A 23,527-nucleotide genomic window follows, 5' to 3' on the forward strand; every position below is an offset into this window, starting at 1 on the left:
TTTGCCGAATCTAAAAACGCTTCGCTGCCTTTTTAAATGACGACATTTAGAAACACGTACATGTGAAACTGACTTTTAGAGGAATTGGGAGGGTTGAACGAGGTCAAAAGAGGAAGTGGTTATTTTTAAGGCAGTGAACTGCAGAAGCAGGAAGTCGATGTAACAGCACAAAAAATCTTTTCAAAGGGACGATTCGACTCGGCGTTGGTATCATAAACAAAACCTTTATTGGTGCATTTTCAGATCTGTTGTCGGTGACTGGTTTGGTTTATAGCATATAGTAGTATATTTTACAGAAACAATTTGACCATATTTCTCTTTTTGAAAATAAAATTAAAAAAATAAGAAAGGTACCACGTAGAGAAAGTCAGATAAACTGTCGTCTTGAAAACCACGCCCGCTTCACGAACTGAAATAACACCGGAGAAGGCCGAGAGTGCAAAAATCAACAAGATGTTGGTTATTTTCATCCGCATGAGAAATGTTTTTCGTGCACAAATTTAACCGTGATAACCACTTTGCTCAGAAGTCATTGTTGTGGTTAGAAAATACTTTTTTCACCTCGCATGTCGAAGCCTTTTTCTTTCCTTTCTGCGCACTTTAAAAGGCCAAAACTGTACAATGATGTGAAGTCTAAAATACGACGGTAACACCGTTTTCAAAGAGAATTACGTTTATAACTTGTAGCCCAGTCCGGATCTACTAATGTGGCAGAAGAGTGTCATGGCGAAGCACATCCCCAAGACCTGGAGAGGGAAAAAACAAACAAAATGTCGTTATAAATACGGTTATAAAATAGGCAAACTTTTTCTTTTTGTTTTGTTTTTTTTTTGCCCGCTATTCATAACTTTCCATCAGCTTACCTCGATAATGCAGAGGACGATGACGGAAATCCCGGTGGTCAGGAAATTATCCTCAAAGAAATTCTGCAACGTTATCAAACAGCCCTGCAAAAACGAAGTGTTCGTTTGACATTAAAAAACGTCGACGGAAGAGAAAGAAAGAAAAAGAAGAAGCCATTTTCGATACCTTTTTCCAGTACTGGGGCTTCGGGAGGTCGCAATCGGCCGCGCAGCAGGACAGCGGCGGCTTCGGTTTCCAGTCCGTCTCATTATTCACTCCGCAGCACTGAAGCTGAAACAAACCAGAGGAAAACAAAATAAAACGTGGACATCTCGGCGTCTGTGACGCACCGCGTTGCTCATTTCTAAGTTGTACATACGACGGCGGAGAATGAAGCCGTGATATTTTAATAATTTAGTAAAGTCAACGTGAGAATCTGACCATTTTTTACTTTTTTTTTTTTTTTTTTTGGTGACTCATCTAAAGTGTGATTGTCAATCAAACGTGACGTCACCCGTCTAATTTTGGCGTTTTGGGGCGTCGCCGTCTTTCTATTTTGGAGGTGGACGTGACCGTATTTGGGCAACGCTGGGGAGGAGCTTTTATACGGCCACGACCGGGTTTTAAAGCCTCGTTGGGAAATGACCCGTTCATTTCCCAACTTCATGTCTACTAAAAATGCCCACGGGGCTTTTATTTTGAAAACAAGATACAGGAAGTGTTTCAGGGCAAACGGTAGCGGATAAAAAAAAATAAAAAATCAAATAAACAAGCCTTGTAGTACTCACTTTCTTCTGAACCACATCCCAGTCTCTTTCCACATTTGTGTCGGTTGCGTTCGGGTTGTTTGCTACTTTCAAACCGTTGACGAGGTCCTTCTTCACCAGTTCGCCAATCTAAGGTGAGTTTGGCAGGTTATATACGTAATCTATACGTTCCCGTTGTTACCCCCCCCCCCACCAGAGCGTTAGGGCTTACCTCCTTCTCGTACACGAGCAGCAGGCACGCCGCCGTCAGCTCCACCAGCATCAGGATGAAGAGCAGCAGGAAATACTGTCAACAGAGTTTTACTGGAGTTTTAAACGTTGAAACCCCAAAAAAACGAAATAAAGGATCATTTCAGCTAATTTTGTTTCGCGATTCTTATCGGGAATAATATTGTATTAAATATGTTGATCGAGCTATTAAACAAACAACTGAATTATCTCAACCATACTTGGAAAAAGGAGAACTTAAAAAAAACGAGTAGTGGATATGGTTTTTGTGACGTTAGTGGTGGTCAAATAATCTTTAAAGGCTTCACCCAAGTTCACCCAAACCTCAACGGTTTTGCTTTCCTAGTGGTGTTCAACCCCTCGTGATGGTTCTGATTTCGTGGTGCAGGTTTTTGCCTCCATTATTGGTTCAGTTTAATTGCATAAAAAAAAAAAAATCAAGTCAAGAAAAATGTAAAGAAAAACCTGCAGAAATATGTCTGTCCAGTGTGTGTGTGTGTGTGTGTGTGTGTGTGTGTGTGTGTGTGTGTGTGTGTTACCGTCAGCAGGAGGCAGCGGTTCTCCTTGAGGGCGCCGAGGAAGCCGAGGAAGGACACGCAGGTGATGACGATGCCGCTGATCAGCAGCATGTTGGCCAGGTTGAAGCTGGCCAGGGTCGGGGTGAGCGCCGCGAACTTGAAGTTCAACGTCATGTACACGCCGAAGCCGAGCACCACCGCGCCGCATATCTGTCCGGGGGGGTACACAACAAGTAAAGAGCTGCTCGGTGCCTTGCTCAAAGGCAGCGCCCCCCCACACACCCCTCTGGTGGTGTAGCGGAGTACTTCCCTCGAGTACGTCTAATTTTAAAGCGACAAACTTCAGTAAACTTAAATGTCTGTTTATTCCACTTTAAAGTTTTTATTCCGCTGAGTCACTTTGAGCTAAAGAGACTCAAATATCTTGCATGAATTTCTTAGTTCACAAAATAAGGAAGTGAATCTTCACATTTGCAATTCCAATGAGAGATGAGATCGTCCGACATCGAGCGGCCTCAGAACATTTACCGACAGCTGTGTCGGTTTAACCTCATTTAAGGAGTCGAGTAAACCATCCGACAGATATTTAATCAGCTGAACTCGATATTTGAAGTTGAAGCAGACAAATTTATTGGATTAAACAGACTACGATAATAAAAGTTCATTTGAAAGAATAATGTTAATAATACCAAATATTTTTACTCAATATACTGATCATTCAAATGTCTAAAGTCACTTGTAGTTAATTATTCCAGACATACAGTATAAGATGCAGTTTTTACAGTGTACTTTAAATAGTTTTACTTTACTACGTTTAGTTAACAAAATAAAACAAAAGCTGTTCTTTGTTCAAAGTGTTTAATTCTCACTCAAACAGCTGAAAATGATCAGTTTCTTCATCTGAATCAAACTTTATAATTGATGTTTATGTCTTAAACCTATTTTGTTTCTTTTTCTTTTTTTTTAAATAATTTATAAAAACAATTTAAACTGGCAGCAGGACGCATTGAATCATTATTCTTGATGTTGTTTAGGATTCATTTCCTTTCTTTCTTTCTTTTTTTTCATGTTTCCAGAATGCCATTATTTCAGAAAATATTGTACAAATAATTTGTGGTAACTTTCTTCAAAGTCTTTTTTTTTTATTTATTTTTTTTTTTTTAGAGAACTCTCCACAAACATCTTCGGGGGGTCAAAACAAAACAAAACAAAACAAAAGCAAAAAAAAAACAACTTCCTGCTGAAAACATTCCTTGAACATTGTGCACTTCGACTGATATAAAGATGTGATTTGTCTCTTTGTAAATAATATCTATGTTTGTTAAGACATATTTTTGAGTCGATCTTTTATCTCCGAACTCAACAGATGGTAACGAGTGTGACGCCGGGTGGACGAGGCGATACGTACGAAGCACAGCAAGTTGGCGACACACATGGTGTACTTCAAACACTTGAGGCATCCTTGAGCCATCGTGGAGCTCCGACGACGAATCAGACTCTGCAACAACAAAACAATCCAGATATTATATTTAATCTGCGCCGAACCGAGCAACACCCAGAAGCATCTTTTATTATCATTATTGTTGTCTGTTGTTCTTTGATTGGAACACGTTACGTTTCCTGTTTGCTATCGAGCTGACAAAACGTCTCACTTCCTGCATTTCCTCAGTTTACAAGCAGAACAACATTTTATTTTCTCTTGAGCAAACTCGACAAACACTTCACGATTCAGCAAGTTTTTGGGTTTTTTTTTTTTTTTTTCTTCTGGTTACACAACAGCTGGCTGGTTATCTGTAGAAACCCACACAGTTGCCTGGAAATATAAATTGCGCACTTCTGGGTAAAAGAAAATCTCCCATCCATAAAAAACAACAAAAAACATCCCGTTATTACTTTTTGTAACAAATATTTACTAGAAGAACGATTAATAAAGATTGATGTCAGAATTACATGTAATTTTGATCATATTTGATGTATTTTTTTAGGCATTTAAAGCTCCAAAACGACATTTTGTTTTCACATTTTTACATATTTTATGTTTTCAGATTGACGACTGAACAATTTGGATTCACTTTTGGTTTTTTTTCAACTCTTTAACTTTTCTTTGAAATATCTGGAGTTTTAACATCAACGTTTCTATGATCAAGAATGAATTTTCACCACATCACATCTCAAACATTAAGATGGTCGAATAAAAGTAAGTAAATCAAGTTTTGCTTCCTACCTGTTCAGTAGAAATTGGTTTGCGCTCGTCTCTGTTTTACAGACTTGTGTTGAGTTAAGCTCGCTGCTGTTCACACTTCCCCTACTTGTCACGCTGTGGACTGTTCAGCAGCAGCAAAGTGTCACTTCCTCTTTCACTACATCAGCAACATGGAAAATTGGATGACTGAAAAAGTGCAGCGGGGGGATGGCGGGTAGCTTCACGGGTCAGAGGACGCACGTCTGTGATTATATTTAGACAAAACATTCAGAAATTTAAAAAAAAAAGTGGTTGAGTGGCTGAGGAAAAACCCTCACCAAAAGACATAAAAGCAAAATGTTTGAAGTGTTGTGCCAGAACCAGAGACGATAAAACCTTAATCATTTTAAAGGTGGGATTTGTGAGATTTGTAGTTTAAAATTGATTCTCAGAATGAGAAGAAATAAGAGTGTTGGATGTTTTTGATGTCTCTGAGCTGGCTGCATCCTGTCTTGTGATACCTCCCTACACCACCAGGTGGCGCCAGTGAGTCACTAAAATCCCGTCTGCACGCAGTTCAATGTGACAGGAAGAAGATTTAATAGACTGTATGTAAAAGTGTTATTGTATGTTATGTTGTTATTATTGTTATAATTACACTGTGTCTAAATATCATGAATGAAATGTGCCTTAAATTATTATTTATTAAGGCACATTTCATTCATGATGTAGCCAGAAAATGTCAATAAATAGATATAAATACACAGATTGTGTTTCTATCTTAACTCAAAATCTTCAGAAAATATTTACAGACACAACATAAGTTGTGAGTATATATTAAAGCTAAAAAAACCCAGCCTAAAATAATGTACACTGTAAAATGAATTATAATGTTAGTTTATTCAGTGGTTAATTTCAGCTTCTGTGTTACACGAGGAATTCAGTTTTCAAACTTTGGTTTGGTTTGGTTTAACATTGGTAGTTAATAATTATCTACTTAACCTTAATAATTAAAAAATGTAGTAAATAAAGTACCTGAAATGAACCCGAGGTTATCCTGTTGCTTATTATTATCTGATCATACATCATATCAAATCATATCTTATTTTATCGTATCAAATCTTATCTTATCACCGATCACGACCTGACAACAGACTTTTTTTTTTTAAACAACTTTTACAGAAACTGGTTTTTTTTTATTTTTAAACAAAAGTGACAGTTTCAGATTCCACAGAGAAAAATCAAACCTTCGGTTTGTTTTGGTTTTCACATCAGCACAAGTTAAAGAAACATTTTCTAACTAATAGTGCACACGTTACTGTCACCAACACACTAAATATTCTCAATCGTTCCACGTTGTTCTGTTTGAGGATTCAACATTAAATTAGTCACACACACACAAAATCTGGACTTTCGGTAACTATTCCTTCATAAACCTTCGACATCAGCTTCATTAAACACTAAAAACACGGCGGTCAGGTTAGCGTTTCTACTCTTTAACTCTTCAAGTCGTAAAAACTTGAAACGATAAATCAACACGAGCCGGTAACCACGGCAGCAGCAGATTAAACCGTAGTGATTAAAAAGGACATCATGTTGGGTGGTTGAGCTCTAAATCACATGAAAACACGGTTCAGTAATACTGTAAATACAAACAAATCCATTAACTAAGTTTAATAACGACACTGATATCTGCTGTAAATACAGGACGTCTGAAAAAGACGCGAGGCCTCTCGCTTTTAACGCCGCACGACGTCCCTTGAAGCTCGTTTTCGCTGCCGCGGCGAGTCAAACCGCCGGCGCTAGATTGGATCAGTGGGAGGGACGCTTTTCGATGGTGATTTTGGTTGTCATGACTACAGACGGTAAATAAATAAAAAACAAATTATCGTAGTCTCCGGGTCTGAAAAAGTGAAGCCAATGCTGAAGGACCTTTTTAAAGTGCAATACCACTGATGGGCCACTGGGGGGAGGAGGGGTTCTCCAATAGACTCAAATATACTCAAGTTCTCTCCTGAAATACAAAGTCAGGAGATGTTTTCAACTTTTTTTATCATAAAGAAAAATCATCCCTCTTTCGGATCAGTTTCCTTCTGGAAATAATTCCAGCTTTAATTAAATATCAGGCCTCAGCTAGTGGTATATTTGTGGAAGGGGAGTGGGGGGGGGGGGTGTCTGGTTTGATTGACAGGGCCTTGGGGTGCAGTCAGGTTTCCAGTATAGGTGGGCGGGGCATAGTGTCCTCAGGCTCTCAGGTCCACCCCTGGCTTCGCTCGTCCAAATACAACTTGACAGCCAATCACAGCAAAGTAGACTTTAAGCGTCCCTCTGGCTGATCCGATCTAGCACCAACCGAGACAGTTTCATACCAACGTTAACGCCGGTCGTCCTGCAGCAAGTGTTTGCGGCGTACTTTATAGTTTTAAACTCACAGGAGGTTTAATACCTCGTTTCTGGAGCTCTAAATTTTAGATTTAATCTATTTCCAGTTGAGAGCAGCTTAACAGGCCTTTTTCTTTTTCTTTTTTTCCAGCAGACAGTTTGACTCGTTGAAAAAAAATCACAGCTGGAATAAATGATGTCAATTAAACGTCCCGACGAGGTGAGCCGGAGGACGGGAAAAAAAATACATTAAAAAGTGGCGACGTGAAATATGGCATCAAACTGGGACGACAGCCGATTTAAAAAAAAAAAAAAAACATTCGCGATAAATGCGTACATTTAAATTTGATAGATTTTTTTTTTTTTTTTTTTTTTTTTTTTGCAACGTATGAAAAAAACATTTATTGCGTTCACAGTTTTATTTGTCGCACGGATGCCGCGCAGAAATCCTTTCGTTACCGGACGAGAATAAAAGGGCGACGACCGTGCGTGTACTTCCTGTCTGAAGTTGTAAACATTGCGAGCGGACGACGCGCCAGAGAAAGTGGCGCTTTGCGTGAAAGTCAAATATCGTTGCTGAAATAGTGCTGCAGTGCATTTTGTGGGAAAAAAAAAAATACTGCGAGATGAGATTGGTGCTGCGAGCGGACGGTGCAGCCGGTAACGTTCAGGCCCGGTCAGATCGGCCGATCGCCGGCCGGAAGCAGCTGAAGCCTCTCGAGCGCCGAGTCCAGCAGCGACCCCTGCTGGAGCGGAGGTACCCGTCGGATCGGCGCCGAGGTCCTCGATCGTCGGCTCCGACACGCCGACGCCCGAAAAAACTTCACGGGTTCTTCTTCGTCTGCCGGCGTCCGACTCTGATCTGGATTTCCTCATCCTGTAAAAAAAAAAAAGATCATCACCGTTTTTCAATTCAATTTTATTTATATATTCAGGGAACTTTAACACGTTAAAGTCCTTTAACTTTACAAAATCGTAGAGAAACCCGACAACTCAACAACTCTCTTTTAACAATAAGAAAAACCTCCAAACAGAACCGGGCTCAGATGTGGGCGGAGCCTGTCTGCCTGGACCGGTTTGGGTTTGAGGGGAGAGCAGAGAGAGAAAAGGACAGCGTAGAGATCCGAGACACGAACTGTCGGTCGAGGGCCGACAATCATTTTACTTTTACACACTTTTGTTTCTATAATTCATCGGACGCGATCGTCGGATCGATACTCACGGTTTCCGCGGTGTCGGCCGTCTCCTCTCCCTCCGTTTGCTCGCTGCCGGCGGTGAACGCCTCGAAGTCGGACAGCGCGCTTTCCACCGCCTCCTCGTCGTAGTCGGTCTGGTACTCGTCAGACGGTTCCTCTGCATTCCCCATTTTGAAATAAAAAAATTAAAATAACAAATGAGAGTTTTTTTTTTTTTTTTTTTTTTTTTTTTAAATGGTTCTTTAAAAACCTGGATTTCATCTTAATACTACAAAATAAAAAAAAGCAGGTCGGTATTTGTGACCCGTGAACTCACCCTCGATCACGGCGGTCTTCACGGGTTCGATTCTCGACACGATCTCCGCCAGGTCGGTGAAGGAGGCGTTGGGACACGTGACCACCTGGAGAGACACGTAAGCTCAGCGTCAGCTTCGCTTAAATATATATATAAAAATATATAAAAAAATTCGGCGCCTGTCTCTTTAAGGATCGCCGACTCGGCTCCGATTGGCTCCGAAAGCTCCGAAAAACAAACGACGACGCCTTGAATGTCGTCGTTTGTTTTTTTTGGGATTGATTTTGTATCGTTTGCATTGAGGGAGCCCCCTAGTGGCGAGAGGAGTTTGTTGTTTTTGTTGTTGTTGTTGTTGTTTGCACTCACGTGGCCGGTCTTGGTCTTGTGGAACTCCTCCTGGTGTCGGTCCTTCAGCATGCTGTCCACCACGCCGCTGCGCTGCCACACGTCGAACAGCGTCTTCCCGTGCTGGTACCCCACCTCCTGCGGGCGAAAACGCCGAAGAGAGTCAAAGACGGGAAGTTTCGAGGAAGACGCGAAAGAAAAGAAAAGAAAAGAAAAGAAAAGAAAAGAAAAGAAAAGGAAAGAAAAGAAAAGAAAAGGAAAAACGAAGCGGGCGGCAGCTCACGGCGATCTCGTCGAACTTGCCGAAGTCCAGCGTGCCGAAGCGGTCGATGGGCGGCCGGATGTACTCGCAGTACTCGCTGTCTCGGACCGACTCCAGCTGCCGCACGCAGCACACGTACGCCAGCCGGGTCTGGATCTCCGCCATGTCCAGAACCTGCAGCGGGAACAACCGGGGAACTCGGAAGTTTAGAGATAAAATCGCCACGGCAACGAAGTCGGAGATCCGTGACGAAATGTACAAATTGTGTATTCGATGCTACGACGGAGCATTTCATCTAAATTATAAGAATTTAATCAAACATCCTTCAGATGTTGTCGGGTGGTTTGATACCAGGATGAACTTGAATTTGACGTTAAATTCAAATTGATGATCTAAATGGGATTTCGACTGTATTGTCAACATTTCGACTTACGTTTAATCTTCATCTTGATATTTCCTTTATTATTTCTCCACATATTTCCTTGACTTTCTTGACATTTCGACTTTAATATTTGACATTTTCAGTTTATTCTCCGAGTTGCGAATCTTTGCGAATCCGGACCGCTCGCCGACATTTCGTCAAAACACCTCTCGGAAAAAAAGATAAATCGCCACGACAACGCACGTCGCCCGAAGTCGGACGTACCTTGACTTTGTCGGCCAGCGGGTTTAATCTCTTCCACAGGAGCCACCAGCCGTTCAGAGAGTCGCCGTAGTTGGTCAGATCGGTTTCGTCCCGGCTCCCGACGTCGATGGCGATCACGACTTTGGCTCCCATCGAGCGAGCCACGTCGGCTACGAACCGGCGAGAGACAGGAGGACAAAAAAAACAAAAAAAACCCCTTTTTTTTTTAAAGCCTTCGTAATTCGTAGATAGTCTTCAGAATATTTCATATTAAAAAGGTGTTTTCTCACCCGGCAGGTTGTTGATGTATCCGCCGTCCATCAGCAAGTGTCCGTCTTTGGGGTCGCAGAGAGGCGGCAGGTAGCCGGACAGAGACATGCTGGCTCGGACGTACCGCCACAACGAACCTGGACACGGAAGAACCAAAAAAATCACAGGTCAGCAAAAAAAATAAAATTAAAATAACATCACCCGTTATTAAAGGAAGGAGCTGTTTATCGTTTTATCGAAGGAGATGAATGTTTGAAGAATAAATAAATACAAAAATAGGCGATGGTTCGACCTCACCGTCGGTGTGAGCTCTCATGGAGGAAGCCGTGATGTCGGTCGTGATGTTGAAGTACGGCAACCAAAGGTCCTAAATAATAATAATAATTTTTTTTTAAAAACAGAAAATATAAATAAAATAAAATGTAAAAATGTGTATTTCATGCAGCTGTTCTGGCTTTAATTAGTGGATGTGTGTTGAGTAGTTATAACGGAGCATTTCATCTGAATTATGAGAGTTAATAAAACATCCACCAATTGTTGTCAGGTGGTTTGATACCAAGATGAACTTAAATTTGACTTTAAATTCAATTTTATTATCAAAATGGTATTTGACTGTACATTTAGATTTTCTTCCAGACTTTTGACTTTTTTTTTTTTAACATTTAATCTTTATTCTTGACATTTCTACGTGATTACCAATATTTCCTTTATTATTTCTCGACATTTCTACTTTATATTTGAAATATTCAGTTTATTCTCCCAACTACAAATTTTCTTCGTATAAAAATCCTTCTGCCTCGCTGTTTTTTTTAAATTTTCATCTCGTTTTTTTTTTAAACTCGTTTTAAAAGACTCGCCTCGATCTGTTTGTCCTTGAAGACGAAGCTGAGGCTGGAGTTAAAGGAGGCGCCGGAAAACATGGAGGTGACGGGGTAGGTCAGATCCAGGATCTTCTTGAAGTAAGAAGTCATATCCTGAGAAAATAAAAAGGAAGTTAAAAAAAAATTTAAAAAAATGGTGAGGTGAGCAAAAGCGTTGATAAATTTGAAAGATTTCCTCTAAAAATCTTTGGAAAAAAACAGTCGGGAACAGAAATCTGCGAAATGAAAACTAAAAAGGAGTTTTGTGAACGCACCATCGCCCACTCTCGAGCGCGGACCCTCATCCGACTGTTGCTCTTCTCCTCGGCGTACAGCGCCCCCATGAAGGATCCGATGGAGGTGCCGCCCACCATGTCCACGGGGATCCCGGCCTCGTTCAGCGCCCGCAGGATGCCCACCTGAGAGCAGCCTCTGGAAACACGAAGCATCTCGTTTAAAATACCAGTAAAAGTCTTCATTTTGAACGAGTCGACGAACTCTGAGGTTTTTTTCTACGTGGACTCCATCTACGGGACTACGGGAACGTTTTGTTTTTTTGGTGCTTGATCGGACCGGACGGAGGACATGTCCTTTTTGGACTTTATCGTTGATGCAACGAACTACGCAACTCTTCAGCTGGGCGTTATTTTTATTTTTTTTAATTAAAGTTTTCGAGAAAAGTCTCCCAAGTTTTCTCCAAGAAAGGGGCGTGGTCATGAGAGACCTGACGCCGGTCTGATTATTAAAACAAACCCGTTCCTTAAACCCTCCCGATGTTAACATCCCAACCACCGGCAGAGCGTCCCTCCCGCCGATCCAATCTCGCGACCTGAGGGGAACACGGTTCCCTACCTTGGCGGAGCTCCGGGACAAAGCCGGAGCAGCGAGGAAGAGAAACACAGTCGTTAAATCCCAAAACAACACAAAACAAACAAACAAACAAAAGATGACGACGGTCCCGCAGGTTGCGCGCCGAAGCGGCAGTACCTGGCGCCGCCTCCGCCCAGCACCAGCGCGATGGTGTTTCCCGTCAGGATCCGGGCCAGACGGGAGAAGTCGGAGTGACGATCCGGACTCTTTTCGAACACGCGCTCGTACAGCTCCCTCTGAGAAACACACAGGAAGTAGAAACGAAGCCTTAAAGATGACCCGGTTTTCAGAACCGCCCCATTAAAAAAAAGAAAAGAAGCCCGTTCGGAGGTCAGCACCAGTTTGGGCAGGCTCCTCCTGGAGAACACCCGGCGGGGGCAGGAGAGGTGGTGGTGCCGGGAGATCCAGCTCCGCATGTTCAGCCACTCGGCCGTCCCTGTGGGCGGCGGGCCGTCCTCCCGGTGCAGCAGAACCAGCTGCTTCTGGGCCCGCACGGCGCTGCCCTCCAGCATCCGCTCCAGCTGATGATATATAGTGACTTTAATTTATTATTATATACATATATAGTGAGTTTAACTTATTTTATATAAATAGGAAGTGAGTTTAATTTATTATTATATATAGAGTTTAATTTATTATTGTACAAATATAAAGTGAGTTTAATTTATTATTATATAAATATAAAGTGAATTTAATTAATTATAATATAAATATATAGTGAGTTTAATTTATTATTATATAAACATAAAGTGAGTTTAATTTATTATATAAATATATAGTTAGTGTAATTTATTATTATATAAATATAAAGTGAGTTTAATTAATTATAATATAAATATGTAGTGAGTTTAATTTATTATTATATAAATATAAAGTGAGTTTAATTAATTATAATATAAATATATAGTGAGTTTAATTTATTATTATATAAATATAAAGTGAGTTTAATTTATCATATAAATATAGTTAGTGTAATTTATTATTATATAAATATAAAGTGAGTTTAATTAATTATAATATAAATATATAGTGAGTTTAATTTATTATTATATAAATATATAGTGAGTTCAACTTATTTTATATAAATAGGAAGTGAGTTTAATTTATTATTATATAAATATATAGAGTTTAATTTATTATTGTACAAATGTAAAGTGAGTTTAATTTATTATTATATAAATATAAAGTGAGTTTAATTAATTATAATATAAATATATAGTGAGTTTAATTAATTATAATATAAATATAAAGTGAGTTTAATTTATTGATAAATAAATATATAATAAGCCTAATTTATAGATATATATGAATATAGAGTTTAATTTGTTGATAAATAAATATATAGTCATAAAAACGAGCTGGTCTTATTTAACTTCCTTAATGAGGTCTTTCTGTGTGTTTTCTGTTTTGAGAACAAATATTAAATTGTGCAGCCGAAGAGGTTTGGGTGTTTCCACCGACCTCCCCCACGGCCGGCTCCCGCTCGCCGAGTCCCACGATGACGATGCAGTCGGCCTGGCGGATGCAGCGCTGCGTCCACGGCGTGAGGCTGCCGTCCGACTGGTAGAGGACGATGCGGTGGATGTCCTCCTGCTGGCCGAGCCAGCTGGACAAACGGTACTCGTGGACGCTTTAAAAAAAAAAGAAAAAAAAAAGACGATTTCAAAGAAATCGATTAAAACCCTCTCGTACTTCTTTTTTTTTTTTGTCATAAACTGCCGACACAATATTTCTACCTCCATGATTCATATATTTCTTGCATCCTAAAAAAAAGAAAAAAAGAAAAAAAAAAGGGGGGAACTTGTCCATCAATCAATCACCTACCTGTCCAGAGCAGCGGCGCCCAGCCTCTGTTTGATGCTGTCACTGGTCAGGAGGAGGGTGGGACCTGCAGGAGGGTAAAAACAAAACGCAAAACACATGAACAACATTTTATATCCTCAAATAGCCCCTAAAAACACATCGTGTACACAAACATTCATTTCTCCCTCTTGCAGACTCCTGCACACAATTTACTAATTTAAGAACACCATTATGCTTTCTGGGTTAATAGAAATAAAATGTTCTCTACGTCCTATTTTTTTTTCACAAATATATTTGACTGAAACCAAATAAATTTTTGATTTTCTAATGGAAAGTAACCTGAAATATAATGATTCCCCCCCCCTTTTCAACGTGTGTGTGTGTGTGTGTGTGTGTGTGTGTGTGTGTGTACCGATGCCGCTGAGTGCGTGCTGCAGCTCCAGAGTGAAGGCGGTGAGGGGAACCTCCTCGGACACGGGCAGGATGGCCACGGTGGACAGGTTGGAGGCGGGGTTACCGACGTCCCACTTACTGGTGGGCGTGTGGAGACCCAGACCACGAGCTGAAAGAGGAAAACTTCTGTCACTGGATATTTTTATAAATATATAAATATATATAGCAATATAATCTCCTGTGTGTATCGTTTATAGTGTTTTCCAGTTCCAGTTTGACGACAGACTTCACGTGAAGCATCCAACCACATTTAAATGTGATTTTAAAATTTAGTTATCGTATCATTTGTGTGGTATTAAAAAATTATTTAAAAAAAATAAAGCATTTTGGAGCATCAAATTTATGTTTTATTTCATAAAAAGAGAAAAATTTGCAGATAAACTTTGGCTGAAGCTACCAGTTAGCTTTAATAAGCTTAATTCATAGATATATAAATAAATAAATAGAGTTTAATTTATAGATATATAAATAAATAGCTTAAATTATAGATATATAAATATATAGTTAAAAAAACTTAGCTGGTATTATTTAACTTCCTTAATGAGACCCTTCTGTGTTTTCTGCTTAAAACAAATCAGTTATTGCAGTTTGTTTTGATTTATTTCAATAGTTCTCATGACATTTTTTCGATGCCGTTTTGTTTCCTCAAAAAAAAAATATGTTTTTTGTTTTTTTGGATGATATAAGAATAAATAAAGAAGAATAAATCAAAATAGGTTTGTTCTCCTCCACAAAAAGAGAAAAGTGACAGAAATAACTCCAGGCAGCCTTGAATTTATTTTAAATTTCTAATATTGTTTCTTCCCCCTCAAAAATGTAATATTTGACAGCATCATTTCTATGGAAAAACATCTGTTTTCAGTCATTTTGGTTTTTTAGCTGTAATTTATGTCGTTTCCTGATCTCTTTTATGCCAACTTCCTAAAGTCAGATTCTGGTCTGATAAACTCACGACCGAACATGTAGCTTTTTAAATTTCTTGGATTTCTTTGCATTTAAGTGGTTTGTTTTGACTTTCTGTTTGGTTTTTTTTACCAGCCAGAGGTCCGTTGACCTGCTGCATGTTGCCCAGGATCTTCTGCCCCAGCAGGTGGATCAGCCTGGTGACGACCTGAGGGTACCTCCTCTTGATGGAGTTCAGAGCTCCCTCGGGGAGCTTGGCCAGCTCCGAGTCCCTGACGGCGTGGACGGTGGTGGCCCGGTTCATGTGGGTCAGAGCCTCGACCTGGTTCCAAAATAAAATAAAAAAATAAATCCACAAAGCAAAAAAAGGTTCTTCTCTCTGTACGTCTGTTTCTAAGAACTCATTTTTTCCCAACACGGGACACCGACGACTCACCACGCCGATCAGGTCGCCGCGGCCGTACTCTCCGGCCAGCTCCTTCTTCCCGTTGTCCTTGGCGATGACGGAGCGCAGGCGGCCGCTGAGGACGATGAAGGTGCTGTCCGACTTGTCGCCCTGCCTGGAAACGATTCGGACGACCGGAGACGATCAACAACAGACAAGTAGGATTTTATGTTCTTATAATTTCTTTTTCATTCTTACGTTTAGAACATTTTTCATTCTTCCAAGTTTATCGTGTTGCTGCCATGATATCAATTTTTTTTTATATATATTTTGGATGACATACTATAATATCCAAAAAAATTATATTTTGGACGACATACTATAGCATGAATTTTTTTTAAACAATTTGGACCACATACTACATACTATTACTTTTTATTAATATTTTGGACGACATGCTATACTATGACATTATTTTGATATTCTGGATAACACACTATAGTATGACTTTTATATATATATATATATATCTTGGACGACATGCTATACGACGGTAATTTTGTTCAAAACTTTTTTCTTTTCTTTTTCTTTACTCCTTGCACCTCCTCGCCAGGAGCAACTACCTGTAAATTGAATGACAGTTTCCACGGAGCGACGAGGCCTCGTACCTGTAGACGGCCCGGCCGGCCTCCACCGCCATCCAGTCCAGGGCGAAGTCGATCTGCCTGACGAACGGCGAAACCCTCTTCACCACCGTGTGAGCTACGTTCAGCACCACCCGGGGCTCCTCGCGCATCATCCTAGCAACGAAAAAACAAAAAAAAACACACGTGTCAGCGCCTTTTGGGACGATGCGACGGCTGCAACACGTACTGTGTGTGTGTGTGTGTGTGTGTGTGTGTGTGTGTGCGTGTGTGTGTGTGTGTGTGTGTGTGTGCGTGTGTGTGTGTGTGTGTGTGTGTGTGCTCCTACTCGTAGAAGTGGGCCTTGGATATGGAGAGGAAGGTGCAGTCGCGGTGCGCTCGCACGGTGAAGATGAGCGGCTCCCCGGTGAGGACGGCCATGTGGCCCACCATCTCCCCCGGGTGCGTGACGAACAGCAGGCTCTCCTCCTCGCGGTCGATCATGCGCTGGTAGACGTGGAGCACCCCGGAGATGACGAACGCCACGCTCACGTCCTGCGAGGAGGAAGTAGGGAGGACACGGACAGTTTTCTCTGGAAAATACTTTTTTTAATGATTGTTCAGTTTTACATCATTTGTAGGGCTACATGCTTTTTTTTTTTTTTTTTTTTTTTTCATTATTTTTATTAAATACGAGTTTTCCTTACCTTAAAAAAATGGTTCCTTGTTTGTTCACCTAAATTTATTTTCGGGTTTTCTCGTCAAACAATAGATGAGAAAAAGAAAAATCCAGTCCTTTATGGAGTTAAAATGAGGCTGCCAGACTGAGGTTCAGATCGAATATAACTTTTCATCGGCCCTTAAATAAGAGGGCACTTATCATAATTTTTTTTCTAGCAGCAAAACTAAAAGTATTATATAACCTCTTATCAGAAACTCTTCACGTCTCATCGGCACGGAGCTTTTTTAGCATCTTTGTTTTGGTTTTGATTGTTTCCACCACGATGGTGCTGTTTTAAAAGGTTGACATAAAGATAATTTTTTTTCAGACTCACCTGGTCTCCCTGGCGACCGATGAGGGAGCCGGCTTTGACCTGCCGGAGATTCACCCTCCCCTCCAGCAGATCGGGGTCCTGGCGACGCCGAAAACACACGAGAGAGAGAGTCGGGTATGTACAGCTTCTCTTCACACGTAGTGTTCGGTGACACTTCCTCTTGTTTTCGCCGCGGCCTCACCTGTATCTGGATGACCTGCAGAAGATCCTTTTTGGCGGCTTGGAAAATGGCGTTGACTTTATTGTGGTAGACGTTTCCTCCTCCGGCGTCGCTGTAGTGGTAAACGGCCGACGGCGCGTGCAGCATCGTCACGCTCTTCTTCAGGATCGACTGACGAGACGACAAGAGAGGTGATAATAAATAATCTGAATAAAATGATGATGTGATTATTTTACTCTGAAAAGTCAAATCTACTTTCATCCTGCAAATTTCACGGAAAAAAAAACAACAACCCTGTTTGTGTTTTCTGTGTCAGATTGGGTCAATTTTCCCAGATGTTCAACATCTGGATTTAAAAAAAAACATTGTAAGAGAGATAATCGTTTCTCTTCCAGAGACCTTCACAGGACTCTGAGTCAGCGTCTCCTCTTTGGCGACTTGAGCCTGTTCGTACACTGTGTCTCTGAGGTTGAGGGACATTTCGCCTGAAAAAAAACACAGAAAAACAAAAAATTCAGTTATGATATAAATCATCAAGGTTTAATCTGAGCAGAAACACTCACCTGCTGATTGCTTGTTTAACTGCTGCAGCATTTAAAAAAAACCAAAACAACAACTGTATTTTACTGCAAAGTTAGTCGGCTAAACAAAAAATGTAAATTCAGATTTTTGTGTCAACTCGGCAGATTTTTCCCACCGTGAGTGATTTGCATTCAACTCGTGTAGCAGCTCTTTAAATATGACGTCACACGTTTTTGAACATTTACGATTCCCATAACGTGCAGCTGCAAAAAACCTCCAACGCATTATCGGTTTTAATGTGAATTTATTCTATTGTTGTTGTTTTTTTTAATTTATGTTCACGTGTTACTACGCGACCTCCATCATTCATTTGGTGTTTGTGATCTGTTCGGCTCCGTTTCAACAGTGATGAAAGTTTTATTTGTTTGTTTACATTTTCCTTGACATCCGTGTACTTCCTGTGTTCTTACCCGTCACGGCCATCGGGGTGGACTGAGAGCGAGATTTCCTCCATTTGGATGTGGACGCGGCGTCAGTGGGGCCGGACTTTTCAGCTTACAGTAGAAAAAAAACAAAACAGACAACTTCAGAAAAAAAAAAACCCAAAAAACCCACGACTACGTGTGAAATACTGCCGATGCGGAGACGAAGCGGCGACCTCTGACCTGCGTCGGGCTTTTCGGGACCCGAGTCGTCGGAGTGGGACGGCTGCCGGCGGAGGCCCTTGTGCGGGTGGGTGTCGCCCAGGACGTTCGCCACCGACACCAAGGAGATGGCCTGACTCTCCTGTTACACGTAAAACAACGCGACATCGTAAGAAGCCCGAAGTTTTAAATCTCACGACGGATCGTTAGCGAGGAGAACCGCACCATGTTGAAGAGCTCGGTCGTCAGGCCGAGGTAGTTGTGTAACGCGAGGAAAGTCACCCTCTGGAGACGCACCATGATAATCTACAGGGACAGGAAGTAAACACGAAGACGATACGCACCGTAGAGTTAAATGCTCGAGATTGAACGATTTTTGGTTTTTTTGTATTTTTTTTTGTATGAAGTTAATAAATCAAACGCGTCTTTTTACCTGGATGACACGGACCAGAGTTTCGGGATATTTCTCAAAGACGGACTGAAAGGCGACGGCCGGAAGACGCAGGATGGTGGACGGGATGGCCGCCCGCGCGGACACCGTCTTATAAGGAGCCGGGTAGCCCTGAAAAATATAGAAATAAAATATATAGATAAATACACAGAGTCTGGAGCGAAGGGTGGGGGGCGGGGGGGGTGGGGGGGAGGTTCAGTAAATAAAAGACATACGGTGATGATGTCCAGGATGCTGAGCAAACTGTGGACGCTGTCGCCCGGCAACACCTCCTTCACCACAGCATCAGTACCGTCCTGCGAAGCAGGGAAAAAAAAAACACACTTTTGTACTGTGGCGATCAACATTATTCAAACCCGTTAAACTCTTTTAAGACGTTCTAGTGACGCCAATAAAATTTTTATAAAAATGTTGGTAAATACTCAAAAGAAAGTTTCATAATAACTTATCTGAGTAATTGTGTTTATATTCTGTATCGCAGCTGAAGCAAATTCAGTGTCGTTTTAAAAGTATATATAAAAAAAAAAGCTTAATTGGGCTCGACACCAAAGCGCTAGCCTTACGTTAAGAGATTAAAGAATCATTATTAGATTTTGAGGCTTAATATCTGATTAATGATCGAATCATGGACCAGAAAACTAATTAGAAGGAGCGACTTCAGCAAATGACACCAAAATGAGTTAAAGACGAGTTGAATGGGAGTCTATGGAGCCTCTTTGGAGCCAAACCCCTTGTGGCCCTCGGTGGTATTGCAGTTTAGGACACTTTTTTTTTTTCAGATCCAGAAGCTACGTCCACTTTTATATCCAGTCTGTGATTGTCATTCAAAAAAAAAAACAAAAAAAAAAAGTTATTTACTTACGCTCTCGTGGATGCACAGCTCCAGGCGGCCGTCCTGGACCACGTAGATGCTGTCGTCGGTGTCGCCGGGCCTGAAGAGCGCCTCCCCCTGGTGCAGCGGGATCAGCACCATGTGACGACATAGCTCCAGGAAGAGCGGCTTCTCGAAGTGGCCGAGCACCCTGCAGGCACACGGTCAGGAAATGTAACAGTGAGACCTGTTTACAGTTGTTGTTGTTGTTGTTTTTATGGTGTCATGTTGTTTTAAAGATCTGCCTGTTAAAAAAAAGAAAAGAAAACTCGACAGTATTTATTACCCACCCCGGTTGCAGCCAATCAGAGAAAGTGGTCAAAGAAACACAGCGGAGGGCTTTTATTTTGAAAAGTCACGGTGTAACTTTGATCTCTCTTTATAGCTCCGCCCCCCGCTGTTACGGTGCAGCTGATAAATATTGTGTTTCTGTTATTGACCTAATTTCTGAGCAACTTTTTTGTTTGCAGCTCAGTGTGAGGTCTCTGCTGTGTTTCTATCCTCTGATCTCTGCGTCTCGCTGTGGGGGCGGAGCCTCAACCTCTGCTGCAGACACAGGTGGATGGAAAAGGTAAAACTCCCGTATCGATTTGTCGTTGAAATGAGGTTTGGCCTGTTGTTTAACGCCCAAATATAGTCATAAGTTCCTGTGCTGAAATGACCGGACCAGTCTTTGTTTTTTTGTTTTTAGATGCATTTAAAAAGCGTTTTTGCCGACCTGACATTTTTCAGCATGTAGAGCACCTCCGAGGGCAGGTGGGAGCTCTGCACGTCGAACTCCGTCAGGTCGGCCTCCAGCAGGCAGGGAGGGGGCTCCTTGGGCTGCAGGGTGGGGGGCTCCCTGCGGATCCTCAGGATCCTAACACACACACACACACACACACACACACACACACAAACACACACACACACACACACACACACACAAACACACTCTCGTCATACAAAGTCTCTGGCTTCTGTTTTCTGGATCCTTCATGTCTTTAAAATTACAGTTTATCTCCTTCGATGAAATAAAGATCAAAGTTTATCTTCTGGTGACACTGAAAGGACTCACTTGCGAGCGATGGACAGGACTTTGGTCCTCTTCCTCACTCTCTGCCGCGAGGCCGAGTTGGAGTTTGTAGCAGGAGGAGACGACAACGTCTGAACCTGGAAGACAGACAAACGTGGATATTTGAAGGTGTTTGTTTCCTCGCAGAGAAAAACAGGAGCTGGTGAATCGGGACGTCTGCGAGGACACTGACCTTCCTCATGATCTTCCGGCCGTAGAACATCACCTTGTCTCTCTTCCTGAAGCGGTAGTGAGGAACGCCGGCCGCCTCCTCTGGAAACAAGCACACGCTCTCTGAGACCAGCTGTCTGCCTGTCTGTCTGTCTGTCTGTCTGTCTGCCTGTCTGTCTGCCTGTCTGTTTGTTTGTTTGTTAGTTAGTTGGTCTGTCTGTATATTTTACTTTCTTTGATGTTTTAAAAAAAAAAACCATTTTTTTAAGGTTTTAATTTGCATTTCGATGTTTTATTTAAAAAAAAGACTTGCTTTTTTATTTTATTTTGTAATTTATGAATTACTCCTCGTGGTTATCATCGTGAGACGCTTCGGCTTAATAGTATTTTATTGCTTAATTTGCCTTTTTGTGAATTATTTTACTTCTGTCTGAAGTTTTGCAGCACTTTGGTGAAATAATGTTGAATATAAATGTGTCTTGTAAATAAAGTGAGCTGCCTCTTAAATGAATACGGACATAAAAAAAAAAAAAGAGAAGGTTTTCAGCAGCTTATTATGACCTCATTTGTAAAACGCCTTCATATCTATAAACTGAAACCGGTTCACCGTTGCACTGACTTGATCGTTTGTATCTTCTGTACAGGAGGAGCACGACGACTCCGACGACAGAAACAACCACCGCGGCTCCGACCAGCACCGCCGTCCACTGGAAGATAAAAAAAAACACAAAAATCCTCATCTGATATCAAACTCAATGTTTATTCATGTTTTACACGTGAAAAAAGTTGAACCTGAGACACTTTATTTTTTTTCAACCGTGTGGTTCTGCTGACGCTGCATTTTTTTTTTTGGCACACTTTTCTTTTGTTGTGGATTTAATTTTCTTTAAAGGTGAGTTGTAAAATAAATAAAAAATAATAATAATAGCTGCAGTTTAAAGCATCAGAAAAGTGCCTTGTCAGCAGGTTACCATGTTGGCCTCCATCCTTTCCTCTATGAACCGCTCCATCCGGGCTTTGATCTCGCTACCGAGTGGAACCAGGTTCTGAAAAACAAAAAGGTTGAAAACAGGTGAAAAATATGACCACATGAATTTATTATACAATGTTGTTGTTGTTGTTGTTGTTTTTTTTACAAACAACAACAAAAAAAAAGTATTGCAGATTCTTTGCGATTGTATTTGTCGTCAGCTGAATGTTTTTTTCTGTCCTTCTGGACGTACCGGAGAAATGCTGCAGCTCTCCTCTTCATCGCTCTCCTCCATGGCTGTGTGAAAAAGACCCATAATGCAACATGGGAAAAACAAAACAAAGCAAATGAGGATTACTTGCAAACATATTGTGAAGCTTTTCTGATTTATACCAACATTATTGCATTTTGATGATCCAATTTCTCAGGAAAAAAAAAGATTGCAAAAAAACTGAAAGCAGATTTGTGCATCTGAACTTTTGTTTTTCCTTCTTTTCTCTCCCAGAAATCCGTCTTTGAGATTTAACCTGGATATAAAAGCAGCTCCACCTGCAGCAGCTGCAACGGTAAGATGCCGCTGACACACTGATGCCTCACGATGAATCATCTAATTATGTCGTATATAATAATAATACCAATCACCTGTACTTTTATTTGTAAACAAACTTTTCCATGCAAAGAAGTATTTTTTTTTAACATTGCTGTGTTGGTACTTTTTTCCTTCAATACTTTTAACTATATATTCCTGCCAATATTTATGTATACTTTTAAGCAAACTTTTCCATGCAGAGAAGTATTTTTTTTAAATTTGTTTTACTTTGCTGTATTGGTACTTCTACTTTGCACCCAGTGGAGTCTTGTGCAGACGGTCACAGAGCAAAAAGGTTCAAGAAATCTGGGTTAAAGATCATCTGTCGTTTCAATGTTTGTAACCGGGCACCAGCTCCTGCTCTCATACACTACTAGTACACCCCCCCCCCCCCCAACCCACATCTATAAACAGTCACAGCTCTGGAAAAAAAAAAAAACACAGGTACAAAGCTTGTCCAGGAGAAAACACTAAAGCTCGCTTTGTTGTTTATTTACTTGTCTACTTGTTTACATGTTGACTCAGCCTGGGTTTGTCTTGTCTTCTAAAACTTGTTTTTTATTATTAAAAGGTGCTGTGTGGTTTTAGGTAGCAGCCGAATTAAAAAGGTTGTTTTTTTTGTAGTTATTCAACTCTTTCCAATGAAGCGAATTAATCTTAAGCAAGAGGTTGATTAATAATTAATATTTTTTTTGAAGGAGATCGGCGACAGTACGGAGCATAATGAGGCTTTTTTTTGTTTGTTTTCCTTCCTTGCTGAACTTGTAGAATAAGTCCGGGAGTAAAAGCAAAAAATAATAATAATAAAAAAAAAATAAAAAAAAATCCTTTCTGTCGTTTAATATCTGCCTGTAAACTGAGCAAAAGTTCAAATTGGCTCACATGAACCTGAAGTTTGTCTGATTACTGCGCTGCTGCAGTCCGCTACACAACGAGGAGGACGAGCTCCTAAAACCTGCGAAAAACTGCACGAAGTCTGGTCTGACGGAGTCGACAACGAATGCAACGAGATCCCCTGATAACCGGTTCACTACAAAACCGAGCGAGAAGTTTCCCCACGTACCTGTGTTGGGTCAAAGTTTTTTTGCATATGTCTGAATATTAGTGTAAAGACGGTTCGGTTAGAGCAACATGAACGTCCTTGTCATACCTATCAAAATAAAATAAAAAATAAAAAACCCCGCATTGACAAAAAAAAAAGGTTCTTGCGACCTCGAAGTGAAACAGACG

The 23,527-nt window shown here is 40.9% G+C and overlaps 2 protein-coding genes across 2 annotated transcripts; both read right to left on the reverse strand.

The window, feature by feature from the left end:
* Positions 1–204: 204 nt before the first annotated feature.
* Positions 205–4,690, reverse strand: LOC138208351 (leukocyte surface antigen CD53-like). The gene is made up of 8 exons (XM_069166180.1): positions 4,581–4,690; positions 3,765–3,854; positions 2,378–2,566; positions 1,822–1,896; positions 1,632–1,739; positions 1,030–1,134; positions 864–947; positions 205–746 (listed from the first exon to the last, which is right to left on the reverse strand). The coding sequence occupies exons 2-8, from the start codon at positions 3,825–3,827 to the stop codon at positions 675–677; spliced, it is 696 nt and encodes a 231-aa protein (XP_069022281.1). The 5' UTR covers positions 3,828–3,854; positions 4,581–4,690; the 3' UTR covers positions 205–674.
* Positions 4,691–5,440: 750 nt separating this feature from the next.
* pnpla7b (patatin-like phospholipase domain containing 7b) lies at positions 5,441–23,409 on the reverse strand. Its single transcript, XM_069166052.1, has 35 exons — positions 23,361–23,409; positions 21,962–22,005; positions 21,710–21,784; positions 21,358–21,445; positions 20,761–20,840; positions 20,571–20,665; positions 20,232–20,372; positions 19,505–19,664; positions 18,858–18,938; positions 18,625–18,753; positions 18,417–18,497; positions 18,213–18,333; positions 18,018–18,101; positions 17,425–17,510; positions 17,047–17,196; positions 16,866–16,943; positions 16,160–16,365; positions 15,856–15,987; positions 15,239–15,362; positions 14,935–15,124; positions 13,859–14,008; positions 13,468–13,531; positions 13,105–13,273; positions 11,982–12,164; positions 11,761–11,879; positions 11,049–11,205; positions 10,771–10,887; positions 10,211–10,280; positions 9,934–10,050; positions 9,665–9,813; positions 9,040–9,192; positions 8,778–8,894; positions 8,433–8,517; positions 8,143–8,273; positions 5,441–7,797 (listed from the first exon to the last, which is right to left on the reverse strand). Exons 2-35 carry the CDS (start codon positions 22,001–22,003, stop codon positions 7,744–7,746), a joined length of 3,978 nt encoding a protein of 1,325 aa, XP_069022153.1. The 5' UTR covers positions 22,004–22,005; positions 23,361–23,409; the 3' UTR covers positions 5,441–7,743.
* Between the last annotated feature and the right edge of the window lie 118 nt (positions 23,410–23,527).

The sequence above is a fragment of the Embiotoca jacksoni genome, unplaced genomic scaffold (assembly GCF_022577435.1).
Source record: "Embiotoca jacksoni isolate LCO1_2020_lvr unplaced genomic scaffold, fEmbJac1.0.p SCAF_37, whole genome shotgun sequence".
In the NCBI taxonomy this organism is placed as follows: domain Eukaryota; kingdom Metazoa; phylum Chordata; class Actinopteri; family Embiotocidae; genus Embiotoca; species Embiotoca jacksoni.

What these genes read in the sequence shown, in the direction of transcription:
- LOC138208351 (XM_069166180.1), bottom strand. Translation starts at nt 3,827, where the DNA reads ATGGCTCAAGGATGCCTCAAGTGTTTGAAGTACACCATGTGTGTCGCC. An exon ending in TCGCCAACTTGCTGTGCTTC is followed by an intron (nt 2,567 to 3,764) that starts GTACGTATCGCC and finishes CCCCCCGGACAG; the next exon opens with ATATGCGGCGCGGTGGTGCT. An exon ending in ACCGCTGCCTCCTGCTGACG is followed by an intron (nt 1,897 to 2,377) that starts GTAACACACACA and finishes CTCTGTTGACAG; the next exon opens with TATTTCCTGCTGCTCTTCAT.
- pnpla7b (XM_069166052.1), bottom strand. Translation starts at nt 22,003, where the DNA reads ATGGAGGAGAGCGATGAAGAGGAGAGCTGCAGCATTTCTCCG. An exon ending in GCATCCTGGACATCATCACC is followed by an intron (nt 18,754 to 18,857) that starts GTATGTCTTTTA and finishes TATATTTTTCAG; the next exon opens with GGCTACCCGGCTCCTTATAA. An exon ending in TGCAGGTCATCCAGATACAG is followed by an intron (nt 16,944 to 17,046) that starts GTGAGGCCGCGG and finishes CGGCGTCGCCAG; the next exon opens with GACCCCGATCTGCTGGAGGG.